Source organism: Cydia amplana, chromosome Z (genome assembly GCF_948474715.1).
Source record: "Cydia amplana chromosome Z, ilCydAmpl1.1, whole genome shotgun sequence".
In the NCBI taxonomy this organism is placed as follows: Eukaryota; Metazoa; Arthropoda; class Insecta; order Lepidoptera; family Tortricidae; genus Cydia; species Cydia amplana.
In genome coordinates this window covers 1,885,152-1,906,030 of record NC_086096.1, presented here as the reverse complement: position 1 = coordinate 1,906,030, position 20,879 = coordinate 1,885,152, and the positions used below count along the sequence as shown (strand labels likewise).

Sequence of the window (20,879 nt, the reverse complement as noted above, 5' to 3'; positions counted from 1 at the left end):
AATGTCAGTTTTGACACTGTCAGTGACTCATGGTACGGGCTCGGGGCTGTAAGTTACAATTTTAAAATAGCACGAAGAATTTTTTTAATGAATTATTTATTACAGTGTGATTTTTATTGTAATTGCGTATTAAATTACATTTACTAATATTTTGATAAATATTCTTAGAAGTAACTTAACGCCTGGCTGGCAAGTTAGTCACATCTATTTTGGCACCTAATGTGTACTTGAATTATACAACTGTACTAGTAAGTACAACAACAACTAAACTTAGTTTGTTACTTAACGACATTTTGTATCAATAATTTGGCTGATTACAGTGAAGTTACATGTTTTGATGTATTCCACTTGTATGCATATTGTTTTGTGAATCAATATTAAATAGGAACTTATACTAAGCATATAGTGACATAAGCCGTTTGGTTTAAGTGGTAGGATTACTGTTCAGAGAGGACACGCCTTAATAATACCTTAAGATTTCAGCAAAATAATCAGGCAAAGCAAATATTCAGGTCTAGTTTATGCTCTTTTAAGAGAAAAGGGAGATAGACCTTTGCCCAGCAGTGGGACACACACATAGGCTAATAAAAAAAATAAAAAAACACGAAAGGAAGCTACTATTAATACAAAACTGTTAATAAATTATATAAAAGCGCCTATTAAATTTATATCTTATATTGTAATTTATATCTCGTTTTATCTTATACCTTTAAATGGGGAATTCTTGTATTATAATATTCATATTTATATATTTCGGGGATCACGGAAACGGTTCTAACGATTTCGATGAAATTTGCTATAAAGGGTTATCAGGGGCGAAAAATCGATCTAGCTAGATCCTATATCTGGGTAAACGCTTAATAATTTCGAGTTTTTGTATGTTTGCCGAGCGAAGCTCGGCCTCCCAGATATTTATATAGGTATATATTATGTCAGTAACTCTGTAATATAATATAACTAGTGCTCGATGCACTGAAATCAAAATATTCTATTTTCCATCAGAATAAGTCTCATATACCTGTGTACATATCTTACTTTCAGACATATAGAGGGCCCTTGAATGTGCACTGTTGAAGTTTTGAATATTAAATTAGGAATACAACATGGAGGTACAGTCAACATAGACGTTACGTTACACTTGACTTCTGTGCGGTCATTGACCTGTGTGGCTACGACCAGTTTGGCACTGACATAAACGCTATCGAGGACGCTAACTTACTCTCTATGCACCTCGCTCGTACTCGCATATCAGTGCGAGCGAGATGTATAGAAAGTTATTACGTAGACGTTGGTGTGTATGTCAGTTTTGATACTCAGTGACTCATGGTACGGGTACTCAGTGGCGTAACTAGGGGGGGGCTGGGGGGGGCACGTGCCCCGGGCGCCGTCCAAGGGGGGGCGCCAAAATGGGCAAAAGACCTCCCATAGAAAATGGACCAGCCAAAATGTAGGAAACAGTCAATTTTTTTTTCGCGACTTAGGGGTTGGTCTCATAGTAAAAATTGCTCAGTATAATCCCAAAACCTCCCTGGCAACGGAAATGCAGTTATTTTTTAGCCACCCTTATACAGGGTGGTCCAAACCTTGACGTCTAAAAAATTTTTTTAGAATCCTCGGTCGTTGGTTATCAGAATATACTCGTACCCCATGTATGTTAGCCGATTTTTCGTACCTACATAGTTTTCGAGTTTAACTTTTAACTTTTGTAAAGTAATTCCGGGGTGAAGCTTTGCGTTGCTTTTATGCCTTCTAATAATTGTTCGTGGTATTTGCACTGATAATATGAAATAGGGATGGGGAAGTGACCCCATAAAATAATAGTAGAAATAACAAAAGAGGATTTTTGTAATGAATTACTAATTTGGAAGCTTTCCACCTCAGTTCCTTTGACGGCGACTCTGACAAATTATGACTATTAAATATCACTTTTTTGACCTTTTAAAATAACGTAGGGTCTAGCAGTTTCTAAAATAACCAAAAGTCCTTGAAATAGCTTGTATTTTTTTATTTATTTAGGTAAGGGCAACATCTAAACTTGACAGGCTTGAACATAAAAGTTTGTCTTTTTTTCCCAACTCAGCCAAGTGAGGGTGCTGATTTTTTTTTAGCAACTGCGCCGTTTGTGAAGGATTCATCATCATCATCTTCCTCGCGTTGTCCCGGCATTTTGCTACGGCTCATGGGAGCCTGGGGTCCGCTTGGCAACTAATCCCAGTAATTGGCGTGGGCACTAGTTTTCACGAAAGCGACTGCCATCTGACCTTCCAACCCAAAGGGTAAACTAGGCCCGTATTGGGATTAGTCCGGTTTCCTCACGATGTTTTCCTTCACCGAAAAGCGACTGGTAAATATCAAATGATATTTCGTACATAAGTTCCGAAAAACTCATTGGTACGAGCCGGGGTTCGAACTCGCGACCTCCAGATTGCAAGTCGCACGCTCTTACCGCTAGGCCACCAGCGCTTCGTTTGTGAAGGATTATGTTACAAAAAGAAATATTCAAAAAAGTTCAATAGTTTTTTTTATAAATAATTGCTTCACCTCGGAAATTCTCAACAAAAGTTAAAAGTAATAAAAATAAAAATCATAATTCGAAAACTATGAAAAATCGGCTAACATACATATTCTGATAGCCCACAGCGTGAGAAATCTAAAAAAAATTTTTGGACGGCAAGGTTTGGACCAACCTGTATAACACATGCCGTGCCAACATCGCTCGTTCTGTGATACTAGAATGCCGTGAAAAACTGTGTCCAGATATTGAGAGCATTCTATCCAGAGTTTCGGTGTGGGATCGGGAGAATTTAGTCCAATTCAATCCCACCAAGGCTCAATTTTGCGCGTTTACCGCTAAGAAAACCTCATTTTTCAAGGCACAACCCTTCCCATGTCAGGGAGTATTGGGAGCCTCGGTGTTGACATCTCCATCAGTGACGTCCAATAATTTCGTAGCCACCTTGCTGGGTAGGCTGCGCTCGTATCCAAAAAACTCGGTGTGCTCAATAAAGGGAGGCGATACTTTACTCTGGGGCAGACAGATCCATAGGCGTACCCACGGTGGGGCAAGGTGGGGCAGTTGTCCGACCCTGGTCTCTGACCATAAGCTAAGAATCTCTGTTTCAACCGTACCCTGTTACAACGTCCCCAGCCTCCCCTACTTCTGCCCCACCCCTTAAAAATGCTGCGTACGACCATGGACAGATCCCATATAATGAGTACTGCTGTCACCTTTGGGCAGGAGCACCTAGATGCCACCATAGTCCCTTCAAATCAGTCCAAAGGCGCGCTATGAATAGTCTACGATCCCAAACTTACAAGCGATATTGAATCTTCAAGTCTAAGGAGATCTCCTAAAAAGAAGTGTATAACGTAAGTTTTAAAATGGTCGGCAACGCGCATGTTACGCCCCTGGAGTGTAGACGTCCATAGGATGCGGTGACTGCTTACCATCAGGTGAATCGTAAGCTTGTTAGCCACCGCCATCGTAGTCCATACTAAAAAACACTTATTTGTCTAAATCAAAAGTAAACTTTAATAAGTAAAAAGTAACCCTTTCGTTAGTTCATTTCGTTTGGGGGGGGGGGGGGGGCGCAAATTTGGTGCCTGCCCCGGGCGCCATATCCTCTAGCTACGCCACTGCGGGTACTGATAAACCCTTCGTGTGTAAGGTTGTATTTTATCCGAGTATCGAGGGTGGGTTATGTTTTTCGAGCGCATAAGGTCAAATATGGATAAGTTTGTGTGGCATGGTATTGGGTCTGTTTGCATATTGATTAGTGTTTATCGATACGTCCTTCTGCTGGGCACTGGCCTCCTCTCGTGGGCGAGAGAGTTTGGGCTATAGTCCCCACGGTGGCCGGCGAATGCGGGTTGGAGACTTCACACACACACCAGTGAATTTCTTCGCGGATGTATGCAGGTTTTCTCACGGTGTTTTCCTTCACCGAAAAGCTAGTGGTAAAAATTAAATGATATTCCGTACATAGGTTCTGAAAAACTCATTAGTACAAGCCAGGATTTGAACCCGCGACCTCTGGATTGAAAATCGGACGTCAGATCCACTCGGCCACCACCGCTTATTTTCTAACTCATACCACATTTAAAGTATAACTCATGCTACTCAAAATGTCCAAAACTCATGAAAAAAATATGGTTGTCTGTAAAGTCGGTTTACGGACGATAATTTTGCGTTATAACGTCATAAGAAAACATTGACGAAAAATTGCATACTTTTATACGTTACCATAGAGTTCCGTCCACAACGTTACCATGGAGATCTGTCCACAACGTGACACTTCTTCGTACATGCTACCGGCGTTCATCGATGTAAATAAAGCCCTTGCTACACGGTCGCCGACAAGCCCCTCAGACTGCGTGGCCTTGGTCTGGACGGACCGTGTAGACAGTGGTTTCCAACAAAATTTGACAAGGGCTTAAAGCCCTTGCTACACGGTCGCCGACAAGCCTTCTAACCGTCTGACCTTGGTCTGTCCTTGGTCAGTTTTGGTCAAATTTTGTTGGAAACAACTGTCTACACGGTCCGGGACGGACCAAGGCCACGCGGTCTGAAGGCTTGTCGGCGACCGTGTAGCAAGGGCTTAAGACGTTATCACGTCAAAAATAGAAAACTCGTAAAACCACGAAAATATAGAAGACTGTCCTATAACCTGGCTGAAACATATATATACCTAGACTAGACAGTACCCATCTGCGATTACGCGTCGAGATTGCCTCTTACCGGGCCCACCATTACGGGCATATAACAGTAATCGTTAACGCGTAATTGTTATGGCGAACGCCCCTTACTATAAATATAACTTGGCTATACACCTGTAACATAGAGTAGGAAATTTCAGAGAAGTCAATAACTAAAACTATAGGTACCTATTTGTGACGTTTCACGGGTATGACACGTTACGTATGGTAAAGGATGACTCACGTTAGACCGAGACCACAGAATAAATAATGGTACTAGGTACAGAAGATTCACTCTCTAACAAAACGCGTCTGTTACGATGAGGACAGATATGACCGCTAGGTGGCGCAAGCGCCACGCGCTGCCCAAAATTTTGTATGAAAAAATATTTTTCCAGTGCGTCACATTCATACAAATAAAAAAATTATTCATACAAAAATGTGACGATCTGGAAAGGAAATCTTGGGACACATTTTTAGGGTTCCGTAGCCAAATGGCAAAAAACGGAACCCTTATAGATTCGTCATGTCTGTCTGTCTGTCCGTCTGTCTGTCCGTCCGTATGTCACAGCCACTTTTCTCCGAAACTATAAGAACTATACTGTTGAAACTTGGTAAGTAGATGTATTCTGTGAACCGCATTAAGATTTTCACACAAAAATAGAAAAAAAACAATAAATTTTTGGGGTTCCCCATACTTCGAACTGAAACTCAAAATTTTTTTTGTCATCAAACCCATACGTGTGGGGTATCTATGGATAGGTCTTCAAAAATGATATTGAGGTTCCTAATATCATTTTTTTCTAAACTGAATAGTTTGCGCGAGAGACACTTCCAAAGTGGTAAAATGTGTCCCCCCCCCCCCTAACTTCTAAAATAAGAGAATGATAAAACTAAAAAAAATATATGATGTACATTACCGTGTAAACTTCCACCGAAAATTGGTTTGAACGAGATCTAGCAAGTAGTTTTTTTTTAATACGTCATAAATCGCCTAAATACGGAACCCTTCATGGGCGAGTCCGACTCGCACTTGGCCGCTTTTTTTCATGTATGAGGCGTGAATGTACAAATGATTCTGAGTAAAATGAGCCCAAGAAGTCAATATTTTGAAGACATGAATGAAATGTACATTTTTTTGGAAAACGCTTATATGGGGGTTTTCGGGGGCGAAAAATCGGTCTAGCTAGGTCATACCTCTGGGAAAACGCCAATTTTTGAGATTTTATATATTTTTCGAGCAAAGCTCGGTCTCCCAGATATTAACTTATAATTTTGGTAAGTATACATTTTTGAAAACTTTCTAAAATAGTTATTTTCGATACGAGTGCGAAAAAGAGGAAATCCGAAACGAGTGGCGATAAATTAAAACACGACCGAAGGGAGTGTTTTAAATCGACACGAGTTACGAATTACCTATTCGCACGTGTATCGAACAACGTTTTACAGTACATATGGCACTTTAAATTTCGACATACGCACGAAAAGTGCTATTTTACGCACTAGTGCGGAAAAGTAGCCCCATATGTACTGTAAAAAAGTTTTTCACCTCTTGTCTATTCTTACATTAAACCCTACTCGAATTAAAAGCCTTCATCCGCCGATCCAAACTGTGAAACATAATTATCTATTCCAAAGATCCCCATCTCCCCCAGCCGTTCTCATTGGCTATTTTTATATACGAAATTTCCATAAGCTCTCTCCCTTAAAGGGCTGAAGTCTTAAATTTAAGGGGGAATTAGAAGGGAAGCTCCTTAAGAGTGATTATGTCGGTATAATTGTACGTTGAGTGCTTTGTAATTTTTTTTAACGTCTCAACTTTGGAGGGTTCAGTAGCCCTGGTGTAAATTTTATTTGTAGCGTGACGTGCGTTCGCGTTTGCATTATGTCTTCTTTTGTATGGGACTATGATCAGCGCCAAGCGGGACGTTCTGGAAACTCAAAATCCCATACGAAATGACCACTCAAACGCGTACGTCCGTCACGCTATCGAATGAAATTTACACTAGGGGTAAATACAGATGGCAGAGCACTAGGCACTAGCGATGGTCGTGGGTTCAAGTTCCACCCAGGACAGTGAATTTTTCCACTTTTAATTTGATTCTTTAAGAAACTTACAAAAATATGACAGTACTGTATATTTTTTAATTTTGTATTTAGCAGAAACATCTGCTAACGATGCTATTAAGCTTAGAAATAAATTTAAGTAGAGCTTCCCTATGGGTCATATATGTAGACATATTCGCTGTATTGGGCACGGTCTTGGTAGCTTAGATGGCAGAACACTGTACCAGTGATCCAGTGGTCGTGGGTTCAAGTTCCACGCAAGACAGTAATTTAGTAATTTCCCACTTTTAATTTAGTACATTTTATTTCGTATTCAAGTCTTTTCTAAATAAATTTATCTTTTAGAAAAGTATTTCAGGGTATACTAGAAAATATATAGGTACCCAAGTCAACATAGGTAATGATTGTACCCTATACCTAAATCGTAATAGCATTTCATTCTCTCTCTAACACAACCTGTAAGAAAGAGACGCATTGTCAGTGTTTTCTTCTAACGCTTTGTTTCTATTTTTAGTTCCTAATAACACTTTAGGCACTCAACCGAATAACGTCGTAAGTCGCAGGTGTCAAAACGAAATAGACTTTATTGCTAGGCGGTAAAGTTGATTATAAAGTGAATATTAGTTAATAGCAAGTGTTTTAATTGACATGTATTAAAAAAAGGTGTTTTAGACAACAGCTATTATAATTTCCTACGTTTCATTCCGATTTAAATAGAAGGATTTAATTTAACAGGTAGACATTATTATTATTTATTTACATATTATATTATATTCCGTTCTGTTTTGCCCTGAGATTGACTGGTAGAAATCGCAATACGGCATAAAGTCAGCCTTATGAACGATGCGTTTCCTTTTGTGTAAAAAATATCAACTAAAATTTGACGTGTTCACTGCCAGCGCGAGCTACGCTACGTTCGTAGCCGATTATGTTTATCCGCTTCGTAGCTAAAAGCGCCTACGACTGATAACCCGCCTAGCGGGTCGCTGGCAGTGAATTTGTCGAATGTTTTTGGAACCACTTTTGCACACAAATATGATAAAAGAGTTTGATAGTATGTATTTCTAATTCTATCTGTTAGAAATACAAAATCACTGACAAAAAAAAGTTAGTCGGGATAAGAAAAACCCTGGGACAAGAGAAACACTTGTAGGGAAAATAAACAGTAAGAGATAATTAAAGATTTGAAAACTAAATCACTACAACTCATAAAACAAAGTCCCCCGCCGTGTCTGTCTGTTTGTGTGTTTGTTTGTTCGCGATAAACTCAAAAACGACTGAATGGATATTCATGCGGTTTTCATCTATCGATAGAATAATTTTTGAGAAAGGTTTGTGTATAATTTGTTAACCTGCGCGAGGCTGGGCGGGTCGCTAGTTAAATGATAAAACTAAAGCTTAATGCTTAAATAAAATTAACTTAAAAATACCTACGTAGAATGACTTTCCTCATAAGGTATTTCTTGCCCGAGCATAATAAACTATAATTCTTTTTCTTAACCCTAACCTAACCTTAAAAAAGACCAAGCGCCACTTGCACCATCCCACTAACCCGAGGTTAACCGGTTAAACCGTTGACCCAGTGTCAAATTGTACTGGTAACCATGGTAACTCCAGGTTTAACCGGTTAACCCCGGGTGGTGCAAGTGGCCTTAAATCATCAATCAAGTAGCCACTAAAATCAAATGTGTAAATGTGTATTCAAAACTTGCATTTCATTAACTTTAGTGATTGTACACTATTGTTTTGTTTGTCATTCATCGTTACTTCTGTTTTGTTTTATTCGTTTCCTCAAATGTTAACTGGAAGAGATCCCATACAGGGATAAGTTCGCCTTTGTTGTATTTAATTTACTCTGTAACTATGTTTCTCGTGTTTTTATTTCTATGTGCAATAAAGTATATACATACATACATACATACATACATACATACATAAAATCAGGCATTTAAAATAAAACGCTCTGCAACTACCCATTCCCGCTGAAAATGTCCGTCCATTTCCATTATCCACCCTGTATATCCAACTATACATCTACGTATAACATTGTTTTGTAAAACCCCCGCAGACTGACTGTGACATCTCAGGGCTGCATAAATAATTAACTGAGCCCTTTGGAGGGCCTAAATGGCGCGACTAAATACCCTCCCACCCTTTCCCTTCCACCCTTACTGTGCAGCAATAAGGGCCATTTTGGCCCGACGCGGGGGCCGGAGGGATGGAAAATTTTAATACTTGGAAGTTTAGGTAGTTTAATCAAAATGTGCTTTTTAGGCGGATATTTTGTCGTTGTTTGCGACGGTCTTGAAAAGGTTTTCAATTTGGTTGTTTTTGAGAATTTTGAAATTATTTTGTTAGTAAATAGGTACAGTCAAGTGTAAAAAAAATGAGTGCACACATCATACTCAAAAATATATCCCATAGTTCTTATGTCAGCGAATAAAGAAATGGGTCATGTTTTTGAGTAAGTAAGTTATATATATCCATATTATTACACTTGTTTGTACCAAGGCTCGGAAAAACGACTGTTCAGTGCAACAGAGACCTCCTTAACGATTAAATATGCCCCAATGACGTCCGTAGATTCTGAACGAACATTTACGACTCAAACGAGTAAATCAGAAGCAACAAAAATATAAGCGATTTTCTCTCTGTACCCATACCATGAGTCACTGACAGTGTCAATATTGACATATATATCCTAACGTCTACGTAATTTACTTTTTATACATCTTGCTCGCCCTAATATGCGACGAGCGAGATGCATAGAACGTAAGTTACGTTCTGGATAGCGTTTATGTCAGTGCCAAACTAGTGGTAGCCACACCGAGAGTCCTTAAATTTAGACAAATATTAAATTGGGAACGTGATTTCTTGGTAACTTCAGAGACATTTTTGGTAACGCCGGAGACGTGAAAAACATGGGTTTAAAAATTGATTCGCATACATAAATTGGAGTACAAAAGAAATTGAAAATAATGTAAAACAAACCAATTTAACTTCATTTCTTCGTAATCTCGCACTTTTGTGGACAACCATGATGTCATATCAACAGTTACTACCTATAGATAAAACACATGTTTATTATTAATATAAATGAAAACAACCATCGTACAACTTTTAGGTTATATACATAGGTACGTCAAATGCTAATAAAATCTGTCGTACATTATTTTTGCCACTTGTAGTAGGTAGTAGTAAAAGTAAAACATTTTATTTACAGAAATCAAAACAAAACAGAAAATATAACATTTGTATTGTATTGTATAACATTCGTCATTAGCACAAAGGCGAACTTATCCCTTTAAGGGATCTCTTCCAGTTAACCTTTGAGCAATTGAAGGAGAAACGGAGACGGTAGACACTCGTACTCTACAAACGGCGCAAAAATTTTTTTAGACATTACCTCCACCTTAACGGTGTTATAAGCATAAACCATAAATCTAGTATTTCAACTGGATCAGGCATGAGGAGTGGGGGAAAATACCCGACCGGGATAGTCTTATGTATCTTTCAGTAGGAGTAGCAGCGAAAGCGCTATTATTGTTTGTCCTTGTCACAGTCTCACATTTTTTTTATTCCCCACCATAAATTAGTATGGATTATGGTGGGCAACAAATAAATTCAACCAATCATAGTGTCGCATTGCCTATGTTTTGTCCCTCACGGAGGCATGCGTATACCACATCTATTAGGATCCTTATGACATAAACAAATAAAATGAATGTCACTAGCTGTCACTGCCCCATGTCAAATTAGCTTCTATTTAAATCAATCCAATCCAAGATGGCTGCCTTGTTTTCTCCTCATTAAAGTATTTTTAACTGTCAAGTAAACTAGAACTATTAGGTAACCTAGCCCACTTTGAAACCTAGACTATGTGTGCTCATATTAAAGTGTGTTTTAGACTGAGACCTGTATCTGCGAAGTAATTATATCGATTTTAGGTTGAAAGGTAAATTATGGTATTTTATAGGACGTAGGTTTTACCGTTTAAGTCTTTTATGGACTTCGCAGGTGTTATTATCCGTACTAATATTATAAATGTTAAAGTATCTCTGTCTGTCTTTTTGTTACCTTTACCCATAGAGTAGGAATCCTCTAGACAGAGTTTAGAGCAAATATTTCATGAAACCGATGCTGCCAAAAATACTGGGGTGCGGGGGACGAGGTGAGCGAGTCCCGTGCCGTGATTGGTCCGTTCAAACACACGAACGTCACACAAAGACACTGACTCGAAGATGGAGTAAAACTACCGTATATTTGTGGCAGAGGGGGTAGCGCTACTACGCTCAGTCTAGAGGATGTCTTGTCTGTGCCTTTACCCCTAGTGTATTTTTTTTATCTTACACAGATCAACCTAGCCCCAAACTAAGCAAAGCTTATACTATGTATATAACATTAGTCATTAGTACAAAAGCGAACTTATCCCTAAAAGGGATCTCTTCCAGTCAACCTTTGAGCAATTGAGAGTAGACAAATAAAAATGATAGTCATAATTCTGTAATAAAAGTTGGTCCAGTACATGGTTTGCCTAGACCGATTTTTATCTAAAATGATTGAAGAGATGTCACTTTTGACACTGCCAGATCAGTATCATATCGGTGTGACATCCTATAAGCATTGCTCGAATCGGGTCGTAGTATATGCTGCTACGCGCTACGGCGTAGCGCTCGTAGCTTGAAACAGAAAGCAATGTGTAAACTATAAGCCACAGCAAAGTCCGTTCATAACTATAGCTTGTTCCTACATATCACTATCACTACATAGTATCAAACAAAGCCGCTTCCCGCTGTCTGTCTGTCTGTATGTATGCTTAGATCTTTAAAACTGCGCAACGGATTTTGATGCGGTTTTTTTTAATAGATAGTGATTCAAGAGGAAGCTAGGTTTATGTATAATTTGTTAACCAGTGCAAAGCCGGGGTGGGTATCTGGTTAAAATTATTTTCAAACGGGTCACTCACGTATTATTAAGGCGATCCAATTTTCGAGGTTCCTTTTCACGGAGCAACGACTCGCCTTGCAACGACGATCCTCGAAAATCGGATCGAAACATGTCGAGACGTGAGTGACCCGTTTTAAAATAATTTTTACAGTACATATGGGGCTACTTTTCCGCACTAGTGCGTAAAATAGCACTTTTCGTGCGATGTCGAAACTTTAAAGTGCCATATGTAATGTAAAAAGTTGTTCGATACACGTGCGAATAGCCCGAATAGGTAATTCGCAACTCGTGTCGATTAAAAACACTCCCTTCGGTCGTGTTTTAATTTATCGCCACTCGTTTCGATTTTCTTCTTTTTCGCACTTATATCGAAAATAACTATTACAGTACATATGGTGCTACTTTCCCGCACTAGTGCGTAATAATATGTTTAAGTCTCACGGGAGTTTTATACTTAAAAATAGTAAAGTAAAGTAAAGTAAATCTTTATTTCAGTACATATTTGATATTGAGCATAAGTATTAAACAAAGAGGATAAGCAAGTACTCGAATAACAAAAACTAAGAACAAATTATACATGGTTCCTACACTAGGCAGTGCCTGTCCCGTAGGTAGCCGACACAGTTACGAGTATTCAAACGACATGTAGCGCGTAGTTAACACAATCAGGCTTAGATTATTGCAGGTCATACTTATTAAAACGAAACTTATTTAAAAAATTACAAATAATATTAATATAATCTATGAAGTTAAATATTTATTTACATTTTGAGCTTACTAAGGTGTAGCGAAATGCAGGTGTGTAAGTGCGTGTGTGTGCAAGTGAAGGGGGCGAGTTTGTTTGAATGTATGTTATGTTTGTGTATAGGTGAATAAACTAGTCCATGTGTTTATGCTAGGTATTTCTTCTATCTCCTCGTAGCTTACTCCTACTCTATTAATATCAGCACTCCGCGCCATAAGTCACCCACCTTGGAACGATATCGTCGCGAGGCCTATAATTCAAAATGGCGCCCGTAAGGCAATAATGGCCGTATTAATCATTCCTCCAATACGTCAAAATGCTCTTTTATTTGCAGAAAAACAAGGCGATTAGCGACCCTGTTATTAAATAACCACTGTACATAGAACTAGAAAGAATTAAGGCGCCATGGGTTCAAGTTCTTCTTTCTCACTCCTATATCAAATCATTGAGTTACCACATGGCCGTTAGCCGTAGCTTTAACGGAAAAAACACGATCAAGTGCGAGTCGGACTCGCCCACGGAGGGTTCCGTACAAATTAAAGGTTTTTTACAAATTTATAATTCTCTGATTTTTTCCAATACTTGTAGTGTAAGATGATAATGCTTGCCAAATTTCATAGTTCTAGGTCAACGAGAAGTTCCAAGATATAGAAATAATTTATTTTTAAATTAGATGCATTGGGATAAGAAACCTAGAGCCAAAGAGAATAGATAGTATAGAGGGTTATTGTCATAGTAAATTTTGTAGTCACAGTAAATTTACTGCCATCTATAGACACACGATTGAAACTAAAAATTAAAATGTATAAAACAATAAAAAAATTATCTAAATATATACGGGTATTTTAGTATGTTTTTTAACGTCATATAACTTATATCCTTGTTCTTTCACTGATATGTGTTAAAATGGTTAAATATCAAACGGTGTCAACGCCATCTAGCCGAGTATAGGCTAAAGGTGTGGCGCCATCTATTCGAGAATGACCTTTTCCTTAGACTTTCTTTATCTTATACGGAGTTACATATATCTTTGCTAGAGCTCAACCTATACTGGACAAGAACAGGAAAACTTGTGAATAAATAAGCCCAATAGAGAACAAACATGGCGTGTTGTTCCAAGACATTTTCCGTAATCTATCGCACGGTAATTTTTATTCGATCAACCGTGCGAAAGAAACATTACTCGTACTGTAATAGCTGAGTTGGGTTGGTTTCCATTGGCTACTAATGATTAGTTGATGTAACCAACATGCTATGACACCAGCATAATGAATTATTATAATTGAAGATTAAGTTTGTTATTGGCGTTCCAAAATTTAATTGCAACTTCAAACTTAACATTTTATAAAGGCAGAATATAGTCACAGTTAAACATTTGTACGATATTAAATGGGTTTTTAAAGTTATTTAGCACTATATTCCTGAAAATAACATAAAATGTAAGATTAAACTCATTAAATAGTTATTTAATACTTAAATTCTTTAAAATACCTTTATTATTTTGGCTGAATGAGTAATGCCATAATTGACTGTTGGGAGTTTTAGAACGAAGTAAAAAATTAAAAATTAAGTAAGAGGCAATCCTGCTGATTTTCATATTACAATGAACAAATCGTTTTAAAATTACTGCAGTTTATTAAAATATGTGTGTTTTTTGAAAACCATTCTAAAATAAATTCTACCGGCCAACATAAAAAAATAGCTTAAAATTTGCATCAAATTAGTTTGCCACTCTTGTGGATAAAATGCAACATTCTCATTCGTTTTTCAACAAGCAAGAGAGCCTTTTACGAGTTGGTGTGGTAATAACTTGATATTTAGCCCATTGTGAACCTTACTGCGAAGACATAAGGTTCAACAAAGGACAGTCAATGTTATTAGTACTAATTGAATCATCGGTCTATTGGAAGTGTTTGTTCAGCCATTAGGGCCTTTCTGTTGTGAAAAATTCATGCGTCGGAACGTTGGGTGTGTAATAGGCTAGTTTCATAACCAATCGAATGAACTTTTTATGAAACGTCACGTCAATAATTTCAATACGGTTTGTTACTGTACGCCTAAGCCCGTACCCATGAGTCACTGACAGTGTCAAAACTGACATATACGCGATCGATAACGTAATTTACTTTTTATACATCTCGTTCGCACTAATATGCGAGTACGAGCGAGATGCATAGAAAGTAAATTACGTTCTCGATGGCGTTTATGTCAGTGCCAAACTGGTGGTATCCACACTAGTGTACATTTCATTCGATAGCGTGACGTGACGTACGCGTTTGCGTTAAGTCTCATTTTCATGTTCAAAATCCCATTCAAAAATAGACATAACGCAAACGCGAACGCTCGTCAGTCACGCTATCGAATGAAATTTACACATTAATATTACATGATAAGATAAGAATGATTTTGTGCTTATATTAATAATTTCTAATTAGAAGAAGCGCTGGTGGCCTAGCGGAAAGCGGGTGCGACTTGCAATCCGGAGGTCGCGGGTTCAAACCCCGGCTGGTACCTACGAGTTTTTCGGAACTTATGTACGAAATATCATTTGATATTAACCAGTCGCTTTTCGGTGAAGGAAAACATCGTGGGAAAACCAGACTAATGCCAATAAGGCCTAGTTTGCCCTCCTGGTTGGAAGGTCAGATGGCAGTCGCTTTCGTGAAACTAGTTCCTACGTCAATTGTTGGGATTAGTTGTCAAGCGGACCCCAGGCTCCCATGAGCCGTGGTAAAATGGCGGGATAACGCGAGAAAACATTATAATGTTGACTGATTATATCAAGTTTGATACATACTAAATAAGATTTTGTCTAACTTTGGCTAAACAAATTTAAACTTTTAGATGACGTCATGATGTGATAAACGTAAGCTAAATATGACAAAATGAATGACAATGACAGTGATAAATGTGTGTAAGAAAATGCGGGTAAAATTTAATGACATAAGGCGAAAAAACAGTCAGGATGTGCTGAACAAAAATTGTTTTATTAAGGTAAACGTACTGGTGTTCGACGCGGTCCCCGTACATGTCATCTTGAAACTTAAGTCATTGTCAATAGAGGTGACAGCAGGGTGCCATCTATTGGGCATTAGCATGTCGAGCACTAGTACGTTTACATTTTAGGGTGCGGGAATGTTTTACACTAACCAAAAAGTAGCTTTAAACTGTAAAATCAGAAACTATTTTAATCTTAGTACATTTAGAGCTATATATACCTATTTTTAATTCATGTTTAGGTAACTATTTTACAATAAACAAAATTATAAAAACACAAAATCATTTCCGTACCCAAAACTCCGAGGTATGGTAAAGAGGCTATCGTAACGTAGCGATATTTACCGCTACCTCCCACGTCATGACTTGTCACTATGTCAAGTGAAATAGACCCCAAAGGCATACAAACATAGTAGAAATGACATAACCATGCCCTTTGCGTGTTTTTTAACGTAGGCACGCTTCGTCCCATACTTGAATAATATATTAAATGAACGTATCATTAAATTAAACCGTAGGTAAGACTGTTATACTGCCGTCTTTAAACTGCCAGGGAGTAATGAATTCATGAAGAGTATCAACCTCCGTTCAACGCTGAGTGCTTGGACGCAACTGTAGATGGCTCTGGTGTAGGTTTCCGCAAAAATTCTTTGCGCGTATTAAAACTGACACGTTACCTAGTTAGCTAGTTACACTGGACATTTTCCCCAAATAACCCAGAAACATTTGGCGTGAAATGACAAACCTTCAAGAGCGTACTCCCGTCTTAAAGGCCGGCAGCGCACTTGATCCTCTGGTGTTGGAGGTGTTCATTTTATTCGTAAAGCTAATTTACATGTCAGACTGGATACAAATTTAAAAATTTACGGAAAATAATAAATCCTTACATTGAAAATGGGATTATCCATTAAATATCAGTTTAAAACCAAAAAAATACAAAATAACAATTCAATTATATAAATCTAATATTATGAATGTCAACACTTTCGATAGACCTAATCAAAGTAATTTTTATTACAATAATTATTCCTTAGTCATTATGAACTCATCATAATTGTAGAGCGGGCGCTCAATAAGCCACCTTTTTAGCGCATACAGTACAGCGCCACCTATAGGCATCTATAGGTAACAATGATGAGGCATGCGGCGTTGTATGGAAGTTGTCAGTCTTATATTTCCCAAGTTTAAGAACGGCGGTTAACGTTCTACGGTTAATTATAGAAAATTGTGGCAAATTAGTTAAATTGGTTGAACATTGAAGTTTGTAAGTTTTTCGTTCTTTTAGTTTGGTTTTAAAAGAAAAGTTAATACTTGTAACAATGTTTATTTTAAAATACCGTGAAAAAATATTTAACCTTCAAAAATCTACAGGCGGCGAATTTTTTAATTTTAGCGCTCGATTTCGTGCTCCATTCAAAACTATCTTCACTACTAGGCATTTTAATTCTACCAATAGAATTGAAAACGAGTGGTAAATAAATACCTGTCAAATGATATTTCGTACATTAGTTTCGAAAAAGTCATTGGTACGAGCCGGTGTTTGAATTTGAAACCGCGACCTCCGGATTGCAAGACCACCACTCGCATATTATTAATTTAAATAAGTTTAAATGTTTATGGCGTTATTTATAAACGCGTTACTTGCCTGAATTAGCTATAAATCGTTTGTCTTTATCTTTCATTTTGACTTATGTATTTGTAAGAAAGGGATAAAACATAATTTAACTAAATAAGGGGGTTATTTGACGACCGGTCTGGCATCCCGGTATTTATTTGTGGGATGAGTACAGATATTTGTACCTGATGGGTGTTTTCTATGTATATAAGTATGTATTTATCTATATAAGTATGTATATCGTCGCCTAGCACCCATAATACAAGCTTTGCTTAGTTTGGGGAGGTTGATATGTGTAAGATGTCCCCTGGTTTTTTTTTTATATCCATAATTATCTGTACAAACTGTGATTTTTATTGCAGAGCCGGATCCTGGAGGATGCGTCACTGATGTGTAACTCCTGGTCCCCGAGACACAACGTAAGTCTTTTATAAATCACTACAAAGACGCCATTATTTAATACTGTTCGCTGACTTACACTGCACTTCCTACCTTTTGTCAGTGGGGAGACACTCCTGACTTCGGGCAAACTCGGCTCCGTTCGGCTCAGCATTGCTCCGAGCAATTATTAGGGTTGACACAACTCACAGTAGCCTTAACACGAGTACCTTAGCAGTGTCAAACTGACATTCGCTAACGTCTGCGTAACTTACTTTCTATAGCTAGCGAATATGTCAGCTGGTAACGACGTAACACGCACACTAACGCACACGCATATAACAATTTGAACATTATTTACTTCAAATTATTTGTTCACTTCGTTTGGGATATATCAAAACGTATCAGCGGTTTTTCAAAATGTCATTATTAAATTATAAATAATGAGGCATTATTGGCATACAATTGTTTAAAATTAATAGAATAGTTATAGGTACTTGTTGTAAATCTTAAATTTGAATAATTTATAGCTTTTTGAATGCAAATATTTACATTAGTATAAACTTTGTGTCTGTCAATCTCTTCTCAAAATCACTTAAATTCAGAACTGAGAACTAAATTTGATCCCCATTAAAATTGCATCCAAATAGTGTCCTTACGACGCTCACATTAAATTCAAAATAGAAAATACACGTATCTGAGATACGACTTGTTGAAAAATACGATTCGGATTTCGAATATAACGGTTAAATTAATATCGTCATCGTGTTTGACATCGGCAAATGAAGCTAAAGTGCATTGCGGAATGGACAATTGCAAAATGAACCCTGTCCCGGTAACATTAAAGTCCAAATTGAAAGTAATAATCGGTGACATCTAGATGCCTATTTGTTTTAATTTTCGTATTCCATAATGTAACTGAAACGTATTATATTTTGAACTTTAATCTGTGAGAGATAGAGTTTAAAATTGTTATAAGAATTTAAAGTTTTGTTGGTTGGTAAATGTTTTAATTATGACGGAGTGTTAAAATAGTTCAAGGCGTATAATTAAATTTTATTGAAAGACAGACTGCCAGCTGTCAATACACAAAATTATACTTTAATAATGCGATTCTTTCCAATGAAATGTCTGACGGATACCATACATACGGCTCCATTCGACAAGTTTTAATAATTGTTGTCGTTATAGCTGATCGTGTTAAATCGTATATTTTTGGTATAATCATGACATATAAATGACATGAAATGAAACCTAATTCAGTACTCCTGGTGTAAATTTCATTGGATAGTGTATAGGTAAACCAGGATCTATTGAGGGTGCGCCATGTTGCGGAATTTCACTGGAACTAATTTTTTCATACTACACTGAATTGTCACTCTATACATGAGAATAACAGCGCCCTCTTGACAATTATCATATATTACTGGTCAGGCTATATAACGTGACGTACGTGTTTGCGTTCTCATTATGTATGGGATTTAGAACAGCGCGCCAAGCAGGACGTTTTGGAAACTCAAAATCTATACAAAATGACACTTACGCAAACGCTATGTCCGTCACGCTAGGGGTAGGGAAATTTGCACTAGGGGAAATGACGTAAATAATCTAAAGTGGGTATCTAAATTACAAATGAGTTTACGTTTACTTAAAAAAAAACTGACCACTTAAATGGACTATTTGGTTGATTTTACTTAAAAAAAACATCACTAATATCGGGAGCCAATATCGGAATTCACTTCCAGTATTGAGACTCGTCGGATATTGGATGCCCTAATAAGTAGGTACACACAGCAACACTCTTAACTGTACATCGGTAGACCTTATTACAAAAGGCATAAGGTCCATGGACAGTTAATAGTGTACATAGCGATTGACATATCACGATACGGGTGTTTCCAATTAACTTCTCGGCGATGGGCTTTTTATGAAATGTCAGTGTTTTATTTACTACTAGCGAGCTAGCGACCCGCCCCGGCTTCTGTAAAACAATTGACAATACACCTGGTGCTCCATTACGATACCCTGTGCTATAATAAGCACATTACGTAACGTAGGTAAGTACGTCGAAAATTTAAAGGGCCATGTACTGTAAAACGCTGTACCTACGATACACGTGCGGATAGGTTATTCGAAACTCCCTTCGGTCGAGTTTTAATATCGCCACTCGTTTCTAATTTCCCGTTTTTCGCACTTGTATCGTAAATCGTAAATAACTATAATTATTTCAAACCAGTTCATAATACAGACTGCATTAAACTAGCTATAAAATATGTCTATAAAGTAGATTTTTACTTATGTCTTTTCATAGTACCATCGCGAACACTGTTAACTGTACGTACATAGGTGGACCGTGTGCCTTTTGTAACAAGGTCCACCGATGTACAGTTAGGAGTGTTGACGTTTGTAGGCCTTTGAAGTTAAACTTAGGATTAGTACAGTAATGTGCCTGTAACAGCACATCATTCTAATCCGGCTACGCTCGCGCACACAAGCGTTACGGATTATATTATAACTTCCCATATGGGGCATTATCTATGAAAAGGGACCTTATTGTCGATGGCGCTTACGCCGCACAGCGTCACGCGGCATTGTATTTATATCGGAGCATCGTTAATAATGGCGTAAGCGCCATCGACAATAAGGTCCCTTTTCATAGGTAACCTCACATATAAGGTAGGATTTTACTCAGCGGGGATTAAGCCTAGACGAGGTTTAGTGCTTATTATAAATTAGCTATTAACGTAAGGCTTTTTAGCTTTGATTACCGAGTGATTAAAACGCTCAAAGTATATATTTAGGTCTTAATTAACAATAAAATGGGATCTACGTAGCTATTTTGATGTTTAGTAGATATTTAAGTTGTTTTACTTAAAAGCTATACTTTACATAATATAGCTACAACTAGTAATTGGCCAACGTTAGCCTCTAGCGTCCTACGGTCCTACTTAGAACTAGCTAGCAACCAGCCCCGGCTTCGCACGGGTTAACAAATTATACACCTAAACTTTTCTCAAGAATCACTCTATTTATAGGTGCAAACTGCATGAAAATCCGTTCGGTAGTTTTTGAGTTTATCGCGAACATACGAACACACAGACAGGCGCGGACTTTGTTTAAAATGGCCCACTGATTAACAGTCCGCCGGACGATATCGCCCTGTCAGTTGTTCGGAACTGTCAAATTTTTGTTCTAACTGACAGGCCGATACCGTCCGGTGGACTGTTAATCAGTGGGCCCCTTTATAAAGTGTAGTGATAGTGATACGTACAAATATTAGGGATTTCTAGGTTTACCCAAAGTGATCGTATGACATACTTACGAGTATCTTTTTAAAACACCGAAAATAACCGGGAAAATGTAACATTTATTAATACCGCAATAACCGGCGGCTAGTTTACGACGGCCATAATAAAAATGGCCGCCGGGACCACT

The 20,879-nt window shown here is 37.8% G+C and overlaps 1 protein-coding gene across 2 annotated transcripts in view; it reads left to right on the top strand.

The window, feature by feature from the left end:
• The window catches only part of LOC134660912 (inhibitory POU protein), a 65,628-nt gene that overhangs the window by 25,465 nt on the left and 19,284 nt on the right, over positions 1 to 20,879 (top strand). For both annotated transcript variants that reach the window (XM_063516790.1, XM_063516789.1), the window contains exon 2: positions 17,429 to 17,485. In XM_063516790.1, coding sequence (XP_063372860.1) covers positions 17,429 to 17,485 — 57 coding nt within the window. The remainder of the gene's footprint in view (positions 1 to 17,428; positions 17,486 to 20,879) is intronic.